The sequence below is a fragment of the Nannobrachium achirus genome, assembly GCF_963921795.1.
Source record: "Nannobrachium achirus genome assembly, chromosome: 9".
Taxonomy (NCBI): Eukaryota; Metazoa; Chordata; class Actinopteri; order Myctophiformes; family Myctophidae; genus Nannobrachium; species Nannobrachium achirus.
Genome location: NC_137818.1, coordinates 3341461 through 3360202, shown reverse-complemented (window position 1 = coordinate 3360202; position 18742 = coordinate 3341461). Strand labels below are relative to the sequence as shown.

At 39.8% G+C, this 18742-nt stretch overlaps 2 protein-coding genes across 2 annotated transcripts in view; both read right to left on the bottom strand.

Moving 5' to 3' along the window:
• Nucleotides 1-18742, bottom strand: part of LOC308291803 (acid-sensing ion channel 1-like) — a gene marked incomplete at both ends in the record, with an annotated part of 330088 nt that overhangs the window by 10871 nt on the left and 300475 nt on the right. The window contains one exon of the mRNA XM_080733935.1: nt 3116-3243. Coding sequence (XP_080590061.1) covers nt 3116-3243 — 128 coding nt within the window. The remainder of the gene's footprint in view (nt 1-3115; nt 3244-18742) is intronic.
• On the bottom strand, nt 10061-17995 carry LOC308291719 (uncharacterized protein; the record flags this gene model as incomplete). Its single annotated transcript, XM_080733848.1, has 5 exons — nt 10061-10174; nt 10330-10463; nt 10585-10767; nt 11078-11167; nt 17830-17995. 5 exons carry the CDS (start codon nt 17993-17995, stop codon nt 10061-10063), a joined length of 687 nt encoding a protein of 228 aa, XP_080589974.1.

The following is an 18742-nucleotide window of genomic DNA, read 5'->3' as shown; positions in this document are numbered from 1 at the left end:
AAAATCAGCTTAGAAATCCGTTCAGGCATTCATGAGATAGCAGCCATTATGTTTTCTTCATTTGTAAACAAAAATGGCTGCCATGTTTGAAAGATGGGGTTGGTATGGGGTTTAAACATGCAATTTCGCGATCGCGATCATGCCTAGTAGTTAGAAGGTTTTTTTTTTTAAGCGGTGAAAACCGCTTCCAATGAGTGGCTTTGTGTGTCCCACGCCCATATATGGTCATTTCAGTCCAGAATGAACAGGTTTTTTCAAAAACAAAATGTGTGTTTCATGTCCATATATGGTCATCTCAGTCCAGAATGAACAGGGTTTTTCAAAAACACAATGTATGTCACCTCATGTCCATATATGGTCACTCCAGTCCAGAATGAACAGGTTTTTTCTGTCCCGTACGTCCAGAATATCAGTCCAGAATGAATAGGCTTTTTCAAACAGCAAAATGTGTGTCCCATGTCCATATATGGCCATTTCAGTTCAGAATGAATAGGCTTTATCTGTCCTGTACGTCCAGAATATGTGTGTAGTGTCCCTCCCGGTCTGATGAATGGATATTTTGAGGATTGGTCAAGCTTCACATGATAATTTGGCCTTCAGGTTTTATCTGTCCTGTACATGCAATAGTTCTCACCTACTGCATCCACAACTAATGCTACTATAAAAACCTTATTCAAATAACAATTCAGAATAGAGGTTTTATCTGTCCTGTACATGTAGAATATTATCAACAAAAGGAGTGGATATCTATAGAAACACAAGAAATACATTGAAAATCTATTGAATTTTTTTTTAATTAAACATCCTTTTATTTAAACACTTTTTTCTTTCATTTTTATTTATTTATTTATTTATTTATTTATTTATTTAATTACAAATTCTTATTTTAATGTATTTTTAATCTATATTTTTATTTAAACCTATTATACCCGCTGTCATACCGGCTCTCCAGACAATTCTATACTAAGATTCACCGCTTCACTTCGAACCGAGGTTTGATTCTTTTTTTCAAAATGGCTGCCAACTCAGGCAACTCGGGCAGTGGCAAGCAAAGCTGGGTTGACCTGCAATGCATTGCGTCTTTGTCTGTCATGTCGTAATTGATTATTTGGGAGAAAGATTCCCATAGTATAAACATTTTTAAAAGGCTTTCATATACTCTTGATATTTTTCAAATGAGGTTTGGCCTAATAGATCGAAATGTGCTATTTTCTGGGTGTTCATAACAATTAAAATAATAATTATTATTATTATTAATTTTAGATTATTATTACCATTATATAGTTTGAGAGAAAAAAATACAGTACTTGAGTAAATGTAGGCTACTTAGTTACTTTACATAAATGATACCTATAAAATAATGCTGTACATACATATAGGCATATAAAGGAGATCCAGTTGTCAGGAGCCACAGAGCTGACCACTACAGTATATCCTTATATGGATATAGGCATGTCAATATACAGGGTATGGACATAAATATACACATTACATCAGGGATCTCCATATATGGGCACAAAAGGGACACAGAGAAATGAAATATCTGTTGGATATGTGGTGTGAAATAGATGTGAGGGCCTCCTATATAGCAACCTGAACTCTAGATTTAGTCATTGAAATATGACTAGACTAGATTTCTGCCCAACAGTGGCGATTTACTTGGAGGCCAACTCCATATTTGGACAAGACTGACAACATCTTTGATGACGTGAGGTTGCAGTCAGCTTAACTTAAGCTGGCTCCATATTAACCATGATAGATTTACTGAAAACAACTGTCCTTTTTTCTGGTGACTCCTGACACCCTCCGAATATGTGAGCAGGCTGTGTCTTTTCGATAAACTTTTTTAATTGATTTTTTAATAATCATTTATTGTATTTAATAATTTTCATTTCCCCAAAAGATTAATAGAAATCAATGAAAACATTTATCGAGAAAACACGGCCTGCTCACGTATTCGGAGGGTGTCAGGAGTCACCAGAAAAAAGGACAGTTGTTTTCAGTAAATCTATCGCGGTTACCATGGAGGTAACGCTTTACTTTACAGTACGGTAATTACCAGTATTTACTGGGTATTTACCAGGTAAATACATGGTAACTACCAGGTATTTTACCTAGTAATTACCTAGTGCTGTCTAGAGGAGAAGCTGACTCGCATGCACTGGACGCAAAAAATAGTGTTTTGAGTATTCACCACTCCCTGGTTATTTTATCCACCCATGGCCACGATGCCATTTGGTCCCAACAAAAAGTACTTATTTTTACCGTGGTTCCACTTAACTGGGTAAATGCAAGGTACATAATTTCTAGTTACTGGGTAAACACTTAGTAATTACTAGGTAATGTCATGGAATTGACCCATGCTTTCTTTTACAGTACAGTTCAACTGTAACTACTGGGTAATTACCTGGGAAAAGCTTTTCTAGTTACTGGGTTAATACTGAGTAATTACCAGGTAAGGTCATCCAATTAACCCACACTTTACTTTACAGTACAGTTCAACCGTAACTACTGGGTAGTTACATACTCGAAAATACCTGGTAACTACCAGGTAATAAACCTAGTAATTAATAAGTGTATTACCAGGTACTTAACATGTAATTACCAGGCAAATACTTAATATGACCTGGTAATTACCTGGTAGTTTTCAGGAACATACACAAACACATTAACAGCAAAATACCTGGTAGTTACCATGTAATTATATAATTATATTATAATTATAAATACTGGGTATTACCTAGTAGTTACCCGGTAAGTACATGGTAATTACCGTACTGTAAAGTAAAGCGTTACCGAAACGGAGTTTGAAGTTATAATGGGTTTGTATAGGAAGGTCCTGGAAGGGGGGAAATGAATATCATATATCTAAATACTGAATGAAGAAATTCAAAAACTGTCCTGGGTGTTCCCAAGAGCCTGATTAGACGATAAAATGTCAAAAAGTTTTTTTGAAAGTGAAATATCCCTTTAAAAAGAGATTACATCGAGTAGGAGGGTCTTTTGTCAATGGGGATGTGTTCCGTTTCAATGATTTTCTACAGTGGACTTCAAACTACAAAGAACTGTTCCTGTTGCAAACAGGGTACAAAGTAAACCCGGGTTGGTTACGTACCCTCTGCTCCTGGCAGGACACGAAGGTCTGGAACCCGGGCGCCACCCCGAAGCCCAGCTGGTCGATGAAGGAAGGCTCGTCCTGACTGTGGATCTGAACTTTGATCCCTGCTTCGAACGACGTCTCTTCTGTCGGGAAGAAACAATAAACACAGACCTGAGATCAGCACGAGGTTCCTTCCTGGGTTAATTGCGACCAAAAGTTGCAGTTTAACCATGAGAAATGTCACAGCTTGTCCGCGTGCAGACGTGTACACATTTTTACGGTCTCTGACATCATGCTCTGATGTCACTGTGATGTCCGGCACATCTTGTCCACGTATCCGTGTATCTTTGAAGGTCAAGCCTGACACTGTGGTTCCTTTGACACATCACTGTGACATCACAGGTGATATCACAGGTGACATCACCTATGTAAAAGTCCATAAATGGGTATTCCCCAGAATCCCTTTTATGCCCATAATATGGGCATTGATGACATCAGGGATCTTCAATATTATATTGAAGATCCCTGATGTCATCAATATATATCACTGGCCAGATGGCCAAGAATAAAGGGCGAGGTTGCATGTCGCCCTGAGGCGCCTTACTAGTAATAAAAACACAGACCGCAGTGGTGTTGCTAGGTTCTCAATGTAATGGGTACCGGGACCCACAGGTGGTCATTCAAATGGGTCCCAGAATTAATTTATGGGTTCCGCGACGACACACGCATTATGTATCAACGGTGAAGACATCAAAAAGGACTTTAATTTAAACAAATAGTGGCAAATAGCTACTTGTATGTAGTTAATAAAGGACAGAAGCATGGATTTACAAGACAATCTCAATCATCTCATCAATAATGCCAGAATGCACAGCTGTGGAGACACCACCACATGCAGCTCAGCTGGTGCAGTGAAATGACTGATAGCAGGAAGAAGAGAGTTGTATGCATCCCCGGGATGCAGTGATGCCTAGTTTAATGCGTCCTTTATTTAAAAGAATGCGTCAGGGACGCAGGATGCAGGGCTATAGTAGCCTCCCTGCAGACCTGGGATCAGCACTTGGTTCCTTCCTTGGGGGTTATTTATTTCCAAAGGTAAATAGACACCTTACACCAGTGTTCATTTCCTCCACTAAAACTACGACAGAAAATGTCCGTCGACTACCTTACTTCACTGACGAAAACGAAATAAATTACATAATTGAACTGAATTCTCCATGGCATGAGTAATCAATAGAAAAAAATTACATTTTGGGGGTGAACTACACCTTTAAAACCATCATAATTCATAATGCATGTACTGTATGTCTATTGATGCAGGAGGTCTATTACACTATTAAAACCATCATAATTCATAATGCATGTACAGTATGTCTATTGATGCAGGAGGTCTATTACACTATTAAAACCATCATAACTCATAATGCATGTACTGTATGTCTATTGATGCAGGAGGTCTGTTACACTATTAAAACCATCATAATTCATAATGCATGTACAGTATGTCTATTGATGCAGGAGGTCTGTTACACAATTAAAACCATCATAATTCATAATGCATGTACTGTACTGTATGTCTATTGATGCAGGAGGTCTATTACACTATTAAAACCATCATAACTCATAATGCATGTACTGTATGTCTATTGATGCATGAGGTCTATTACACTATTAAAACCATCATAACTCATAATGCATGTACTGTATGTCTATTGATGCAGGAGGTCTATTACACTATTAAAACCATCATAACTCATAATGCATGTACTGTATGTCTATTGATGCAGGAGGTCTATTACACTATTAAAACCATCATAACTCATAATGCATGTACTGTATGTCTATTGATGCAGGAGGTCTATTACACTATTAAAACCATCATAACTCATAATGCATGTACTGTATGTCTATTGATGCAGGAGGTCTATTACACTATTAAAACCATCATAACTCATAATGCATGTACTGTACTGTATGTCTATTGATGCAGGAGGTCTATTACACTATTAAAACCATCATAATTCATGATTGTGTCTATTGGAGCAGGAGCTCTCTCTGCAACAATTCTTAAACTTTCATTTGGTTTCGTTTGTTTCAAATCTCAGACATGTACGGCAGTATTGTGTATGATAGACTATACTTAATGTACCCTATATTGAAAGTGTGTGTTTCCAAAAAAAAAAAAAAAAAATCTTATCTTATGATAACGATAAAATAATATCTTTCTCCATTGAAGTGGATGAGAGTGGATGGTATAGCGTCGCCTCGCAGCGGCTATTTTTGGCAAATAGGTTTGGAGTAAAGTAAAAAAAAAAAAAAGTACAGAATGAAAGGTAAAATGTACAAAGTATCGATGATTTAAGTGGTTAAATGTCTGGAAAAACACATTAACACAAACATAGACTGATGACAGTGCTGTCAAACAAGTCTATGAAAATCTGCAACACAATTTTATACAACATGTAAAGGGGGTCCCTGCTTTATCTCCCTCTCAGCTAAGGGGTCCCTGCTTTATCACCCTCTCAGCTAAGGGGTCCCTGCTTTATCACCCTCTCAGCTAAGGGGTCCCTGCTTTATCTCTCTCTCAGCTAAGGGGTCCCTGCTTTATCTCCCTCTCAGCTAAGGGGTCCCTGCTTTATCTCCCTCTCAGCTAAGGGGTCCCTGCTTTATCTCCCTCTCAGCTAAGGGGTCCCTGCTTTATCACCCTCTCAGCTAAGGGGTCCCTGCTTTATCTCCCTCTCAGCTAAGGGGTCCCTGCTTTATCTCCCTCTCAGCTAAGGGGTCCCTGCTTTATCTCCCTCTCAGCTAAGTGGTCCCTGCTTCCCTGCTTTATCTCCCTCTCAACTAAGGGGTCCCTGCTTTATCACCCTCTCAGCTAAGGGGTCCCTGCTTCATCTCCCTCTCAACTAAGGGGTCCCTGCTTTATCTCCCTCTCAGCTAAGGGGTCCTTGACCTGAAAACGTTGAAGACCCCTGCCTTAGGGAGTCTTACTGGTATATATAATGAAAATATAGTACAGTAAACAAAGCACCTCAAATTAACCTGAGTACAGTATTATGTAGGCTACTTACAAGTACTACACGACACCACTCTGCTTAACCTCAGTGTACCACTAGATGGCACTATAACTCAACATGCTGTCAGTAAAGTCACTGATTGATTGATTGTAGAATTCATTCTAAGTTTGCATAGGAAAAGGTACAGTTTAATGACAGTACAGTTCACTGGTACAAGGTCAACTAAAAGGATACACTCAGGAAAGCACATGGCTTGTTTGCATTGAGATCCTTTTTTTTTACTCATCTAACATTGAATGACAGACAAACCATAGATTCAGATTGTCACCAAAACAGGCTTTAATGAAATAATTGGTTTTATGTTTCAGAGATATGTTTTAGTTTAATGGTAAGGATTGAAATGAAGAAAACAAGAAACTATAACTATCATGTCTTACAAGAAACATTTGAAAAGAAAAAGAAAAAAATACAGCAAACATTTCCAAGTAAATCATATCATCCATCATATCAATAAAAAATTGAATAAAATGAAATACATTAAACAGAAAATTGTATCCAGTATTGTATTGTGACAAATACAGTAGATGCATAACAACGTTTACTGTACTGTTTTAACAATACAGAACTTCATTAATCTGCATGAGACATGCTATTAAAATGAAACAGACATTCTATAAGCTCTGCTTTAACTACAACTACAAAAAAAAAAAAAAAAACGTATACAAATCAATCTAAAAAATGTTTTATATTTTGTAAAAGTAAATGCTCTTGAAAATCCATAATTCCTTGAAACCTTCATGTATTCAAGATACATTGGACATTCAGTAAATTATTTATTAAAATGAAACAATACAGAACTTCATTAATCTGTATGAAACATGATATTAAAATGAAACATTAATTAATCTGCATGAAACATGGTATTAAAATGAAACAGACATTCTATAGGCTCTGCTTTAACTACTACTTAACCCATTTAGGCCTAGAATTATTGAATGCTTTAACCAGTGAAAAATAGCAGATCTACAAGCTCACAGCGTGGCACCGATCTGCTATTATTATTTTTTTTAAGTTGTGAAAATGTGTGCAAATCTTTGAATATAAGCGTACGTTTGTAACTCAAATTTTGCTTCTGGGGGGGTCCCTGGAACTAGATATTTTGAGATGGGGGTCCGTGGCCAAATACATATCAGTTTGGGGGTCCTTCACATGAAAAGGCTTGAGAACCACTGACATAGCAGTCTCTCAAGAACAGACTAACTGAGCTCCAGTTAAGTGAAAAGGACCTTTTCTTTGACGATGGCTGGCCAGATTGCTCACATATAGAAACATAGGTTTAAAAAAAAAAAACCTTAGAAGGATTCAAAAGACACTTAGAATCGGGTCATAGAATCGGGTCTATGGACATAGAATCGGGTCAAAACTCTAATTTTCACAATTTTTCAAAAACAGCAGATCTACAAGCTCGCACTGTGAGCTTGTAGATCTGCTATTTTTTTTAGTCAAAGCCTGAAATAATAATACACTATACTGTGTACCCGTTCTGAATTGGTTAATGAAAAAATAAAAATGATACTGAGTAGACTTCTAGACCTACTGCACACAAACAGAGCTCCTACCTTTAAATGCATTTTAAATCTTTTTTTTTTATTCTATTTAAATCTTTTTGAGAGGGAAAAAAAGCTGCTATTTACAACATGTACAGTATATGACGTTGCAATGTGATATAGGTCTGTTTACACAATGCTTGCTTTGGCAATGTAAACGTGTGTTGTTGTTTTTTTCTCATGCCAATAAAGCTCCTTTGAATTGAACGAATTGTTTAGAATTACGAGGCAGACAAAGCAAAGCAAACACACAAACGACCAGCTGTTGACACACTTATCATGTAGCTGTAGCAACACAACACACAACTGATGCAATGTGAAAGTGATTGATTTCACTACAGAGCCTTTTCACACATCCAAAGGAGAGTGTCAGTACATGGTGCATCCCACCATCCATACCCACTCTGATGCACAGCACAGTCTTCTCCTCCTCCATGGTCATCAGGCTGACCAGGCAGCCAGTACCTGGAGAAGTAGTTCCATTACATTCATTACAATACTGTACTTTTACAAGGATACTTTTTCACTTTCATCTTTTGTTTTACACCTGAAGGACATTCTAAAAACACCTACTAAATACCACTGGTGTAAAGTAACTAAGTATATTTACTTAAGTACAATTTTGAGTTATTTGTACTTTACTCGAGTATTTCAAATTTCGAAAAATACTTCTACTCTACTACATCTCGGATCCAAGCATTGTACTTTTACTCGACTACATTTATTTGAAAACTTTAGTTACTAGTTATTTACAGAGATACATTATAATATATTATAAAACACATTTGAACCTTTTTAGCCCTATTTTATACATACTGTAGGCTATTTAAAAATAGCCGATCTACAAGCTCACAACGTGTCGCATTGTAGAAGTAAAGGAGTAGTTCACCACTTTTCAACCTGTCTTCATATAATAGGTCCTCACTAATGTTCATAATAAAATAGCACATTTTTTTTCTATTCAGTCTGGGTCTCATAGGAGAGCTGTCAAATCCTTCTACCGGTGACATCATCATTTGACAAAAAAAAATCAAATAATATTTTTGAAAATAAATATTTAGATTTTTATTATCACAAGAACAATGGCTTCCACTTTAACATTGCAACTTTTTCAGGAATAGAAAGCCTGCAGTTTCTATTGGCTTGCATTTCCCATTGATGATGTCACCGGTAGAAGGATTTGACCCACCCACAGCTCTCCTATGAGACCCAAACTGAGTAGAAAAGAATTGTGATATTTTATTATGAACATTAGTGAGGACCTATTATATGAAGATAGGTTGAAAAGTGGTGGAGTGCCCCTTTAAGTAATAAATGTGAGTATTGCTAAGTTTTCTGAACAACCTTTTATACCAAAAATGTCAAAAAGAATTCTGTATATCAGGGGTAGGCAACCTTAGGCACGGGTGCCAACATTGGCACATGCAGGGACGTGCTGGCCATTGGGAAAAGCGGGGCGACTCCCGAACAGCCGGTTCATTTCCGTCCGGTCCAGGCCGGCCATTGGGGGGAAAAAAAACGTCCGTCGTTCCATTTTGGGGGCTGGGTTACAAAGTAAATCGTCACTGTCGGGCAGAAACCTTGTATCTCCAAGTTTCAAATTTATATATATTTTTTTCGCAAAGCCCTGCTTCATCATATAAGGCCGTCGCACAAAAGTGGTGAAAACAGCAGATCTACAAGCACACAACAAGATCGGTTGTTTTCACTAGTTTAAAACATTTTTAAAATGGTTTGGGACATACAAGGTTTCCACCCGACAACGACGAAATATAACTCATGTAATTGGTCCACTGGCTTGTCACTTGTCATGATCTGAAATGGCAAATCTTTGAGTAGCAGCAGCGCTATAGAGAGATCTCTCTCTCTATAGCGCGCAATGAGGGCCTCTCCAACTGTTTTTCCCGGGCTGAATCAGGGGCCCAGCACGTCCCTGGGCACAGGGGTGGGTGATCACTGGCACACTGGCAGGAGTGTGAGAGAGTGCCCTCATATCTATATGCAATCTATACATTAATTATCCACAACTTCCAACGTTCCATCGTGCGTTGCGCAGGAGTGCGGCAGTTCCGGCGCCGCAGCCGAGTGTGATCTACAAGCTCACAACGGTTGCATCTGCGACGCGACGTGAGCTTGTATGTCTGCAGTTCTCCGGATGTGTTCCACACATAATGCTACAGTTTTATCATTGACCATAACACTAAAATACATATCCCCATTTTCTAGTGTTTTTTTTCTCACGTACCCCCTGCAGTACCCCTGCGTACCCCTAGGGGTACACATACCCCCATTTGAGAAACACTGCCCTATAAAATGAAGGTATAAACTATAAAGTCTTACGTTGGTGAGGTCAGTGGTGAACCATCGACCCATTTCCAAACTCCTTCCTTCTCTCTGTCAGTCAAACCCAGCCACACCAACAGGCCCCCGGTAACTCTGTTAACAAAGTCCTGGACAGAAGAGATGCGGGTTACTGAAATACACACTGTACAATAGATGTTACCACACACACACACACACACACACACACACACACACACACACACACACACACACACACACACACACACACACACACACACACACACACACACACACAACCTACCTGTTCTTCTTTGCTGTTGATGATGATCAGGTCTGAGTGGTGGTCTGTACAGTATTTTCTGCTCTCCTCCCAGGTTTTCCCCTCAGTAGAGATGTAGTAACATCCTCTACCAAAGATCTGCCATCCAGGAGATCCTAACAACAAAATAAAGGCAGCAAGTGTTTTTTTGTTTAGTTTTTGTCAGTTGCTCATATTAATGATAAAAGATGAACAACATGATGTAACAGTGAATATAAACAGTGATGTCTCACTGACCACAGAGCTTCTTCTTCAGCTCATCTCTCTCTGCAGTGACGTCGTTGTATCTGGACTGTAGGACATCCTTCTGTTTGGTCATCTGCTCCAGCTCTTTGGTCAGGTTGTTGTATTTGGACTGAAGATGGTCCAGGACTTTGGTCAGGTTGGTCAGGTTGTTGATCTCTTTAATCGGTTCAGAAACTGTAAGGAGAATCAAACAAACTGATGAGTTTTATTTACTAACTGTTCTGAACTGACCTCCTCAACCCATCAAAGCCAGGACAGCATCTGTGTCATTTTTGATATTTATAGTTGGCTATTCAAAAATGGCAGATCTACAAGCTCACAGCACGTTACTTTGTGCCCCACTGCGAGCTTGTACATCTGCAACTACAAATTCTGCTGCTAATATTAATATATGTTATGTGGTATCATATTTGCTAATATTAATAAAATGAATGTTGTATCATCACATAAATAAAATAATGCACTGTAATGAAACGTGACTTACAGAGAGACATTCTGAGAGTGATGTTGAGCAGAGCTTGAACACCACAAAGCAGTCCAACAACCAGAACAACCAGCTTGCACCGTCCTATGGCTGGACACACACAAAAAGATAAACCCATTGAGGCAACATGGCATTATGAATGGTTAAGTATTAATGTGAAGAAAGTACAGGATATTTACAAAGTTGTAAACTATAGTTCATGTGAGAATTATTTATCACCTAAAATGTCTTTGAAAGACAAGCTGAAGCTGTCAGTCTAAACAGGGATGGGTCGCACACAGTGGCAAGAGTTAGTCCTCTTTCTTTATTGTATTTTTAGTTTCAAGATTAGTTTTGACCACCCAGCCTTCCTCAGTGTATATACTGTACTATAGTATAGCCTATGCATGATAACAAAGCCTCCTGATAGGCCAGTAACGGTAATTTCTCAACTTTTAGAAGCGCTCTGCCTGGAAACATAAAGTGCACAAAACAGGCCTAGAGTTTGGCTGTTCAAAACAGACAGATTACAACACACTGTTACAACAGAGATACAGACAGAGATAGCATCAGCTCAGACGAGAAGCATTCGTGTAAAGTCATGATTGGAACAGCTGATAAAAAGTGGTGCGCGTCTGCGTCATATACGCCCATTTCTCAAAAACTATATTGCAATTTCTCAACTTTTAAGTGAGAATTGATGTACAGCTTGTACATAATCAATTTCACTAGCTTGGGTCCTGGGGGAGACATCATACAATGTCTCTTTTGGGTCCCAAGCTCACAACGCCTCACGCTGCGAGGCGTTGTGAGCTTGTAGATCTGCTATTTTTGGCTAAAGAATTTGGACACTAGGGTTCAAGTGGTTAACATAAAAAAGGAGAAAAAAAAGCTTTCTATCATACTAAGATTTGGAGGACCCCCTGTAGTAACTCTGAGGACCCCCTAGGGGTCCCGGACCCCCTGTTGAAGACCCCTGGTCAGTGTGGTGTGGTTGACTAACAGAGGAGGAGGGGTGAAGGTTGGTTTTCATGACTACGTGGCTCAGTGCCAGCAGGGCACACAGATAGCATCAGAACAGACCAGCAGCTTTCCTGTACACTTATGATTGGACAGCTGATAAAAAATAATAATAATAAAAAAGTGTTGCATGTCATAAACACCCATTTCTATAAAAGGTCTTTTCCGGGACTCGGGTTAGGTCATGTGACAACATATGCAGTTACTGATGACGGCCTACTGTACCAGAGGCTCCTGATAGGTCAGTATAGCCGATGGGATGATAGCAGAGCCTCCTGATAGGCCAGTTTAGTCTATGGGATGAAAACAGAGCCTCTTGATTGGCCAATATGAAGCTTATGGGATGATATTGGAAATTTCTCAACTTTTAGAAGCGCTACGCTTGGGCACAAAAAGTGCACAAAACAGGCCTATAGTTTAGCTGTTCAAAACAGACAGATTACAACACACTGTTACAACAGAGATTCCATCAGCTCAGACCAGAAGCATTCGTGTAAAGTCATGATTGATTGGAACAGCTGATAAAAGGTGGTGCGTGACTGTGTCATAAACGCCCATTTCTCAAAAGCTTAAACTATATTGTAATTTCTCAACTTGTAGGTGACAAGTTAAACAAAATCAAAGAAATTCCATACATTTGAAGAAGAAATGCTTAATAATAGTGAAAATAGCAGATAAACTTGTAGATCTGCTTTTTTTTCGCTAGCTTGGGTCCTGGGGGAGACATGAAATGTCACTTTTATGTCCCATGCGTGCAAGCTATAAGTTTAGGGAACCACTGCGCTAAGCTAGACCACAATGGTGGAGGCCAGGGGTAGGCAACCTGGGGCAGGGGGAGGGTGATCACTGGCACACTGGCAGAAGTGTGAGAGAGAGGATTTATATTTTAAAATCAAATGTTGTTTTAAACATTAAATTAAATTAAATAACCTAATTTGCAGCAAATTACGTCCTGCACATAATTCTACATTCATTAAAATTCTGAACTTTGACTGGAGAGGGAGTCAGGGAGATAGGTGGGTTATTGATCTGAGTCTAATGATCGTTATAACAATGTCCTGACAATCACAATATGTCTGCATGTTTGATGGCTAAAATGTATGTTTGTTGACATGGCACACTGACTATCTAGAAAATAAAAACATGGCACTTCATTTCAAAAAGGTTGCTGCCCCCTGATCTAGGCCATGTTGTCAGTGTGGTGTGCAGGCACGTCAAAGGGGACTTGAGCCCCTACCCTTTTACCTGTCTGTAAAAGGTGCCCTATCCAAATGCAGTTTTCACTTTGGTGAAAGAAATGCGAATGCCCCTCTTTCCATGCCATACCTGAAGGCAGCATTCAAGAGAATTGCCTTGTCCAAACTCTCCTGAACTTGAATGCAGCATCTTATGTTGAAAGAATTGCCCTCTCTGCAGTATTGACTTGATCATGCTTAGTTCAGTGTGGTATGAAGCAACACAAATATATTTTTCAACATTCAACCAAACGCCCTTTTAGAAAATGTAGCCCCTGCCTCTCTAACATTCTCTGCACGTCACTGGTGGTGTGGTTGACTAGCAGTAGAGGAGGAGGGGTGATGGTGGCAGTGTGCTGTGGTTGTTACCAGGGACGTGCTGGGCCCCTGATTCAGCCCGGGAAAAAGAGTTGCAGAGGCCCTCATTGCGCGCTATAGAGAGAGATCTCTCTCTATAGCACTGCTGCTACTCAAAGATTTGTGACAAAGTGACAAGCCAGTGGGCCAATTACATGAGTTATATTTTGTCGTTGTCGGGTGGAAACCTTGTATGTCCAATACCGTTTGTTTTGTATTTATCATTTTAAAAATGATTTAAACTAGTGAAAACAGCCGATCTACAAGTGTGTGCTTGTAGATCTGCTGTTTTCACTACTTTTGCGCGACGGCCTTGTATGGTGAAGCAGGGCTTTACTTTGCGAAGAAACGTACAAATTTGAAACTTGGAGATACGAGGTTTCACTGAAGAACCCTGAGGTGCTATATATCACTTTTAAATATTGGTGCTACATAACACCATTTGACAAAGGTGCTATATAGCACATATTGGTGCTATATAGCAAAAAAAAAAAAAAAAAAAAAAAAACAGTTGCCCTATGATTACGAGCCAAATAACCACTTTTGGTGCTATAGAGCAGGGGTTCCCAAACCTTTTGTCTCAAGGCACCCCATGAATATTCTTTTAATCCGAGGCACCCCTACATTATAATTTTCACTCCCAGCACCTTATATTTATAGAATATTGTCGTTGTCAGGTGGAAACCTTTTATGTCCAAAACCGTTTTGTATTTATCATCTATAAAATGTACTAAACTAGTGAAAACAGCAGATCTACAAGCACACAACGCCTCGCATCGCGACAGTCTTGTATGATGAAGCAGGGCTTTGCTTAACCAAAAGACGAACACATTTGAAACTTGGAGATACGAGGTTTCTGCCTGACAGTGACGATATTTTAGTGATTTATGTTGCGAGGAAAACGTTGAGATAATAGCCATTTTGGTTAGAACTGACTGAAAATAACTTTGTACTTCAAGTTTAAAATGATACTAAATATTTTTTCATGTTTCCAAATAAATTCCAAATATTATCAAATTATCTCGCGGCACCCCTGGACTGCCGTCACGGCACCCCAGGGTGCCCCGTCACCCACTTTGAAAACCCCTGCTATATAGCAACGTTTGTATGGGATGATAACGGTAATTTCTCAACTTTTGTGGCCTTTCAAAACAGACAGATTACAACACACTGTTACAACAGAGATTCCATCAGCTCAGACCAGAAGCATTGTGTAAAGTCATGATTGGAACAGCTGATAAAAAAGTGGTCCGTGTCATATACATGCCCATTTCTCAAAACGCTAAACTTTGTAATTTCTCAACTTTTAAGTGAGAATTGGTGTACAGCAGACCTGGGCAATGTGCGGCCCGGGGGCCGTATGTGGCCCTTTGGTTCACTCTGACCGGCCCTTGTAGGGTTAATGGCACATTACCAAATAAACACATTCTCTAATTTTCCCTCATGCATGGACTAAAACTGCATTTCTTTTATTTTTAAGTTTTTTTTACGTACATATGGACGCAATGCGTACATCAGCACGTGTGTGTGATCATTGGATGTTGTCTCAATAACAAGCAGGTGGTCAGACTGGTCACAAGTCAAGACGACCTGCCTTACCTTACCCATAAAAATGGCTAAAGTGTCTAAAAAAAAGAAAAGTCGATGCCAAATGCCGGGTTTTCAACCAAAAAAATACTGTATTTATTGCGACCGTAGGTCGCATTTACTACCAAAACCTCCACAGGCTGTCCGTGAGTGAGTCAGTCCGTCAGTCACACGTCACACGTCACACTCTTGCCCTGCTCATATCTCCGCAACCGTTGCCCCGATCCATGCCAAATTTTGCACACACACTCCTTACCTGCCAAACTACAACCTCCAAGGACCCCCGGAGCTCCAGGGACCCCCAGGTCCCTGGGCGACCCCCAGATGTAAAAAATGACCAAATGTGCTAAACTGACCAAATGACCACCCCAACGGGGCTGCTCACGGGGAATTCCCGGGGACCACCGACTCCTGGTGCTCCAGAACGGATGCAAAAGTGGTGCCGCCCCCAGTGGAGGACCCCCTACACTGCAGCTCACATAAAATGCCGTAACTCCGGCTAGGAGCGACCGGGACAGCCGGGGCCGGTACCTATTCGTCCGCCTTGGCGGCGCGGAGACCCCGCCCCTCATTTCTCACATGGCCCTCTTCTAGCGCCACCATGAGGCCGATTCTTGCAAAACACATTTTTGGACACTGCTCCTAAAATGTTTGCCCTAAAATCACGCAAATCGGTACACAGTATGTCTACACTCATCCCATCAACATGAATCTCTCCCATATAGCGCCACCTCCAGGCCGATTTTTAAAAACACATTTTTGGACACTGCTCCTACAGATTTTGCCCTAAAATCACGAAAATCACTACACAGTATGTCTACACTCATGTCATCAACATGGATCAGGAAGATTTTGGAAAAACACATTTTTGCCCTATTTGTGGAGATAAGTGAGTCAGAGGTGAAGCTGTGTGTTTAGTTTGCGGGGAGCACATCTTGCATGGAGCACTGCCTTTTGGTTTGGCCCTCCACAACATTTTCTGTTAGTTCATGTGGCCTAGACCAGTGGTTCTCAGCCTTTTCAGGGCTCATATTTGAACTGGCAGCCCCACCCCGTTGGAGGAGTTGAGGCATTACATTTAGTTTAACATGATTCTATTGTGAAAATAGCAGATCTACATTCTCACAACGCCTCGCAGATTTGCCTCAGATTTTGTCACTTTAGACCCCCCAAAATATTTTGGTGCCCCCCCCCCCCCCCCCCCCCCCCCCCGACCCACCCAAAAAAAATATGTTGCGCGTCATAAACGTTCATTTCTCTAAAAGTTCACCCTCCTGATAGGCCCATTAAAATGTGTGCGTGACCCACAAATGGGTCCCGACCCAGTTTTTGGGAACCTATGCTATTAAGCACTTCAGTAATTGTACTGAGGCGCTAAATAGCACCTCAGCTCAGCCATCCCAAAGAACCACTGAAGAACCCTGAGGTGCTATATAGCACCACCATTTGACAAGGTGCTATATAGTACTTAAATATTGGTGCTATTAATCACATATTGGTGCTATAGCACATATTGCTGCCAATAGCACATATTGGTGCTATATAGCACATATTGGTGCTATATAGCACCAAAGAACAGTTGCCCTATGATTACGAGCCAAAGAACCACTTTTGGTGCTATATAGCCATGTTTGTTTTTAGAGTGTATGGGATGATAACGGTAATTTCTCAACTTTTGTGGCTGTTCAAAACAGACAGATTACAACACACTGTGACAACAGAGATTCCATAAAGTAATGTCTCAACTTTTAGAAGCGCTACGCTTGGCCACAAAAAGTGCACAAAACATGCATAGAGTTTGGCTGTTCAAAACAGACAACACACTGTTACAACAGATTCCATCTGCTCAGAGCAGAAGCATTTGTGTAAAGTCATGATCGGAACAGCTGATAAAAAGTGGTGTGCGACTGTGTCTTATACACCCATTTCTCAAAACCTTAAACTATATTGTAATTTCTCAGCTTTTAAGTGAGAAATTAAACTATTTAAATTTCTCAATCTTTTAATTGAGAACTAAAGTGAACAATTAAGTGAGAAAGTGTACATTGTAGGCTAACAGCTGCATGCACTCTTTTTGAACGTTTTTTTAAAAAACCTTGAAAGTTTGAGAATTAGTTATTTAGAAGTTATTTGGTAGAATCAGCCTCTAGTCTTAATACCTAAACCTTTTTACCAGGGGTGCCCACACTTTTTTTACTTGAGAGCTACTTTTAAAATTACCAGGTAACCATGATCTACCCACCCAAAACAATGTACCATCCCGTTCTGAATGGAAGTGGTAGGTTTTGGGGTTCTTTGTAATGCTACTGACTCTTGAAAACAAAGCATTGCATTGGGGTTTTGAAGCAAGCCCTTCTTGATGTCAATCAATTGACATCAAGAAGTGACTTTTGTTCATAAATACTGTAAGTTACTTTTTTATATTTTTAATTATATATATTATTGTCATGTGGTCTACCTGCACAGCCTTTGTGATCTACTGGTAGATCACGATCTACCTTTTGGGCAGCCCTGCTTTTTACAAATCAATCATGTTTCTCACAGACACATGTTATATAAGGCCTATATTCTTACCAGACTTCTTCTGTGGTTGTTTCCGAGCAGAAGTCCTGGTCTCCACGTTCTCGTACTTTACATCATCTTCAGGGGTCGCGTTATCTTCAGGAGTCGCGTTGTCAACGTCATCGTAATCATCTTCCTCTTGGATCTCAATGCTGTCAGAATGAAAAGCCACGGCCATTTCTTCTACCTTTTATGACTTTAATTAATCTGGATAAAGAGTTTGGTTGGTAACGTTTCACGACGTCTTCACAGCGCGCTGAAGAGAAGAGAAGTTGTGCCGGTGACTCTGCGCTCTTTCTTTTATTTCTGCAGCTCGATCAATCTTCCTCTTTTACGTGTTTCGTCTTCTGAGGCGGTCACATTCAGTGGTGTAATTACTCAAGTAATTGAGTACATTTACTCGAGTGCTGTACAATTAAATAAAATTTGATTTCCAAGTAAAAAAAGTATTTACTGCAGTACATCCAATATTTTGTATATATATTTTTTTTTTTTACTCCTACACAACTACGTACATCTCAGAGTTGAATAAGATACTTTTTACTCCACTACAATTATTTGAAAACGTCTGGTTACTTTATAGATTTAGATTATTATTACGAAACATACATTAACCACTTCAGCCCTGGATTTCAGTCGTTTGAAAATCTACAAGATCACAGTGCATTGAGATTCAACGTTTTGTTTTTATGTGTTTTATTATTCTCATATGCACGTCGCAGTGGCTGTAGGGCGGCTGTAGCTCAGGAGGTAGAGTGAGTTGGAAAATGATCCATGGGTTGACGGTTCAAATCCCAGCTTCTCCTGTCTACATGTCGAAGTGTCCTTGGGCAAGACACTGAACCCCAAGTTGCTCCCGGTGAGCAGGTTGGTGCCTTGCATGGTTTCCACCGCCACCGGTGTATGAATGTGTGTGTGAATGGGT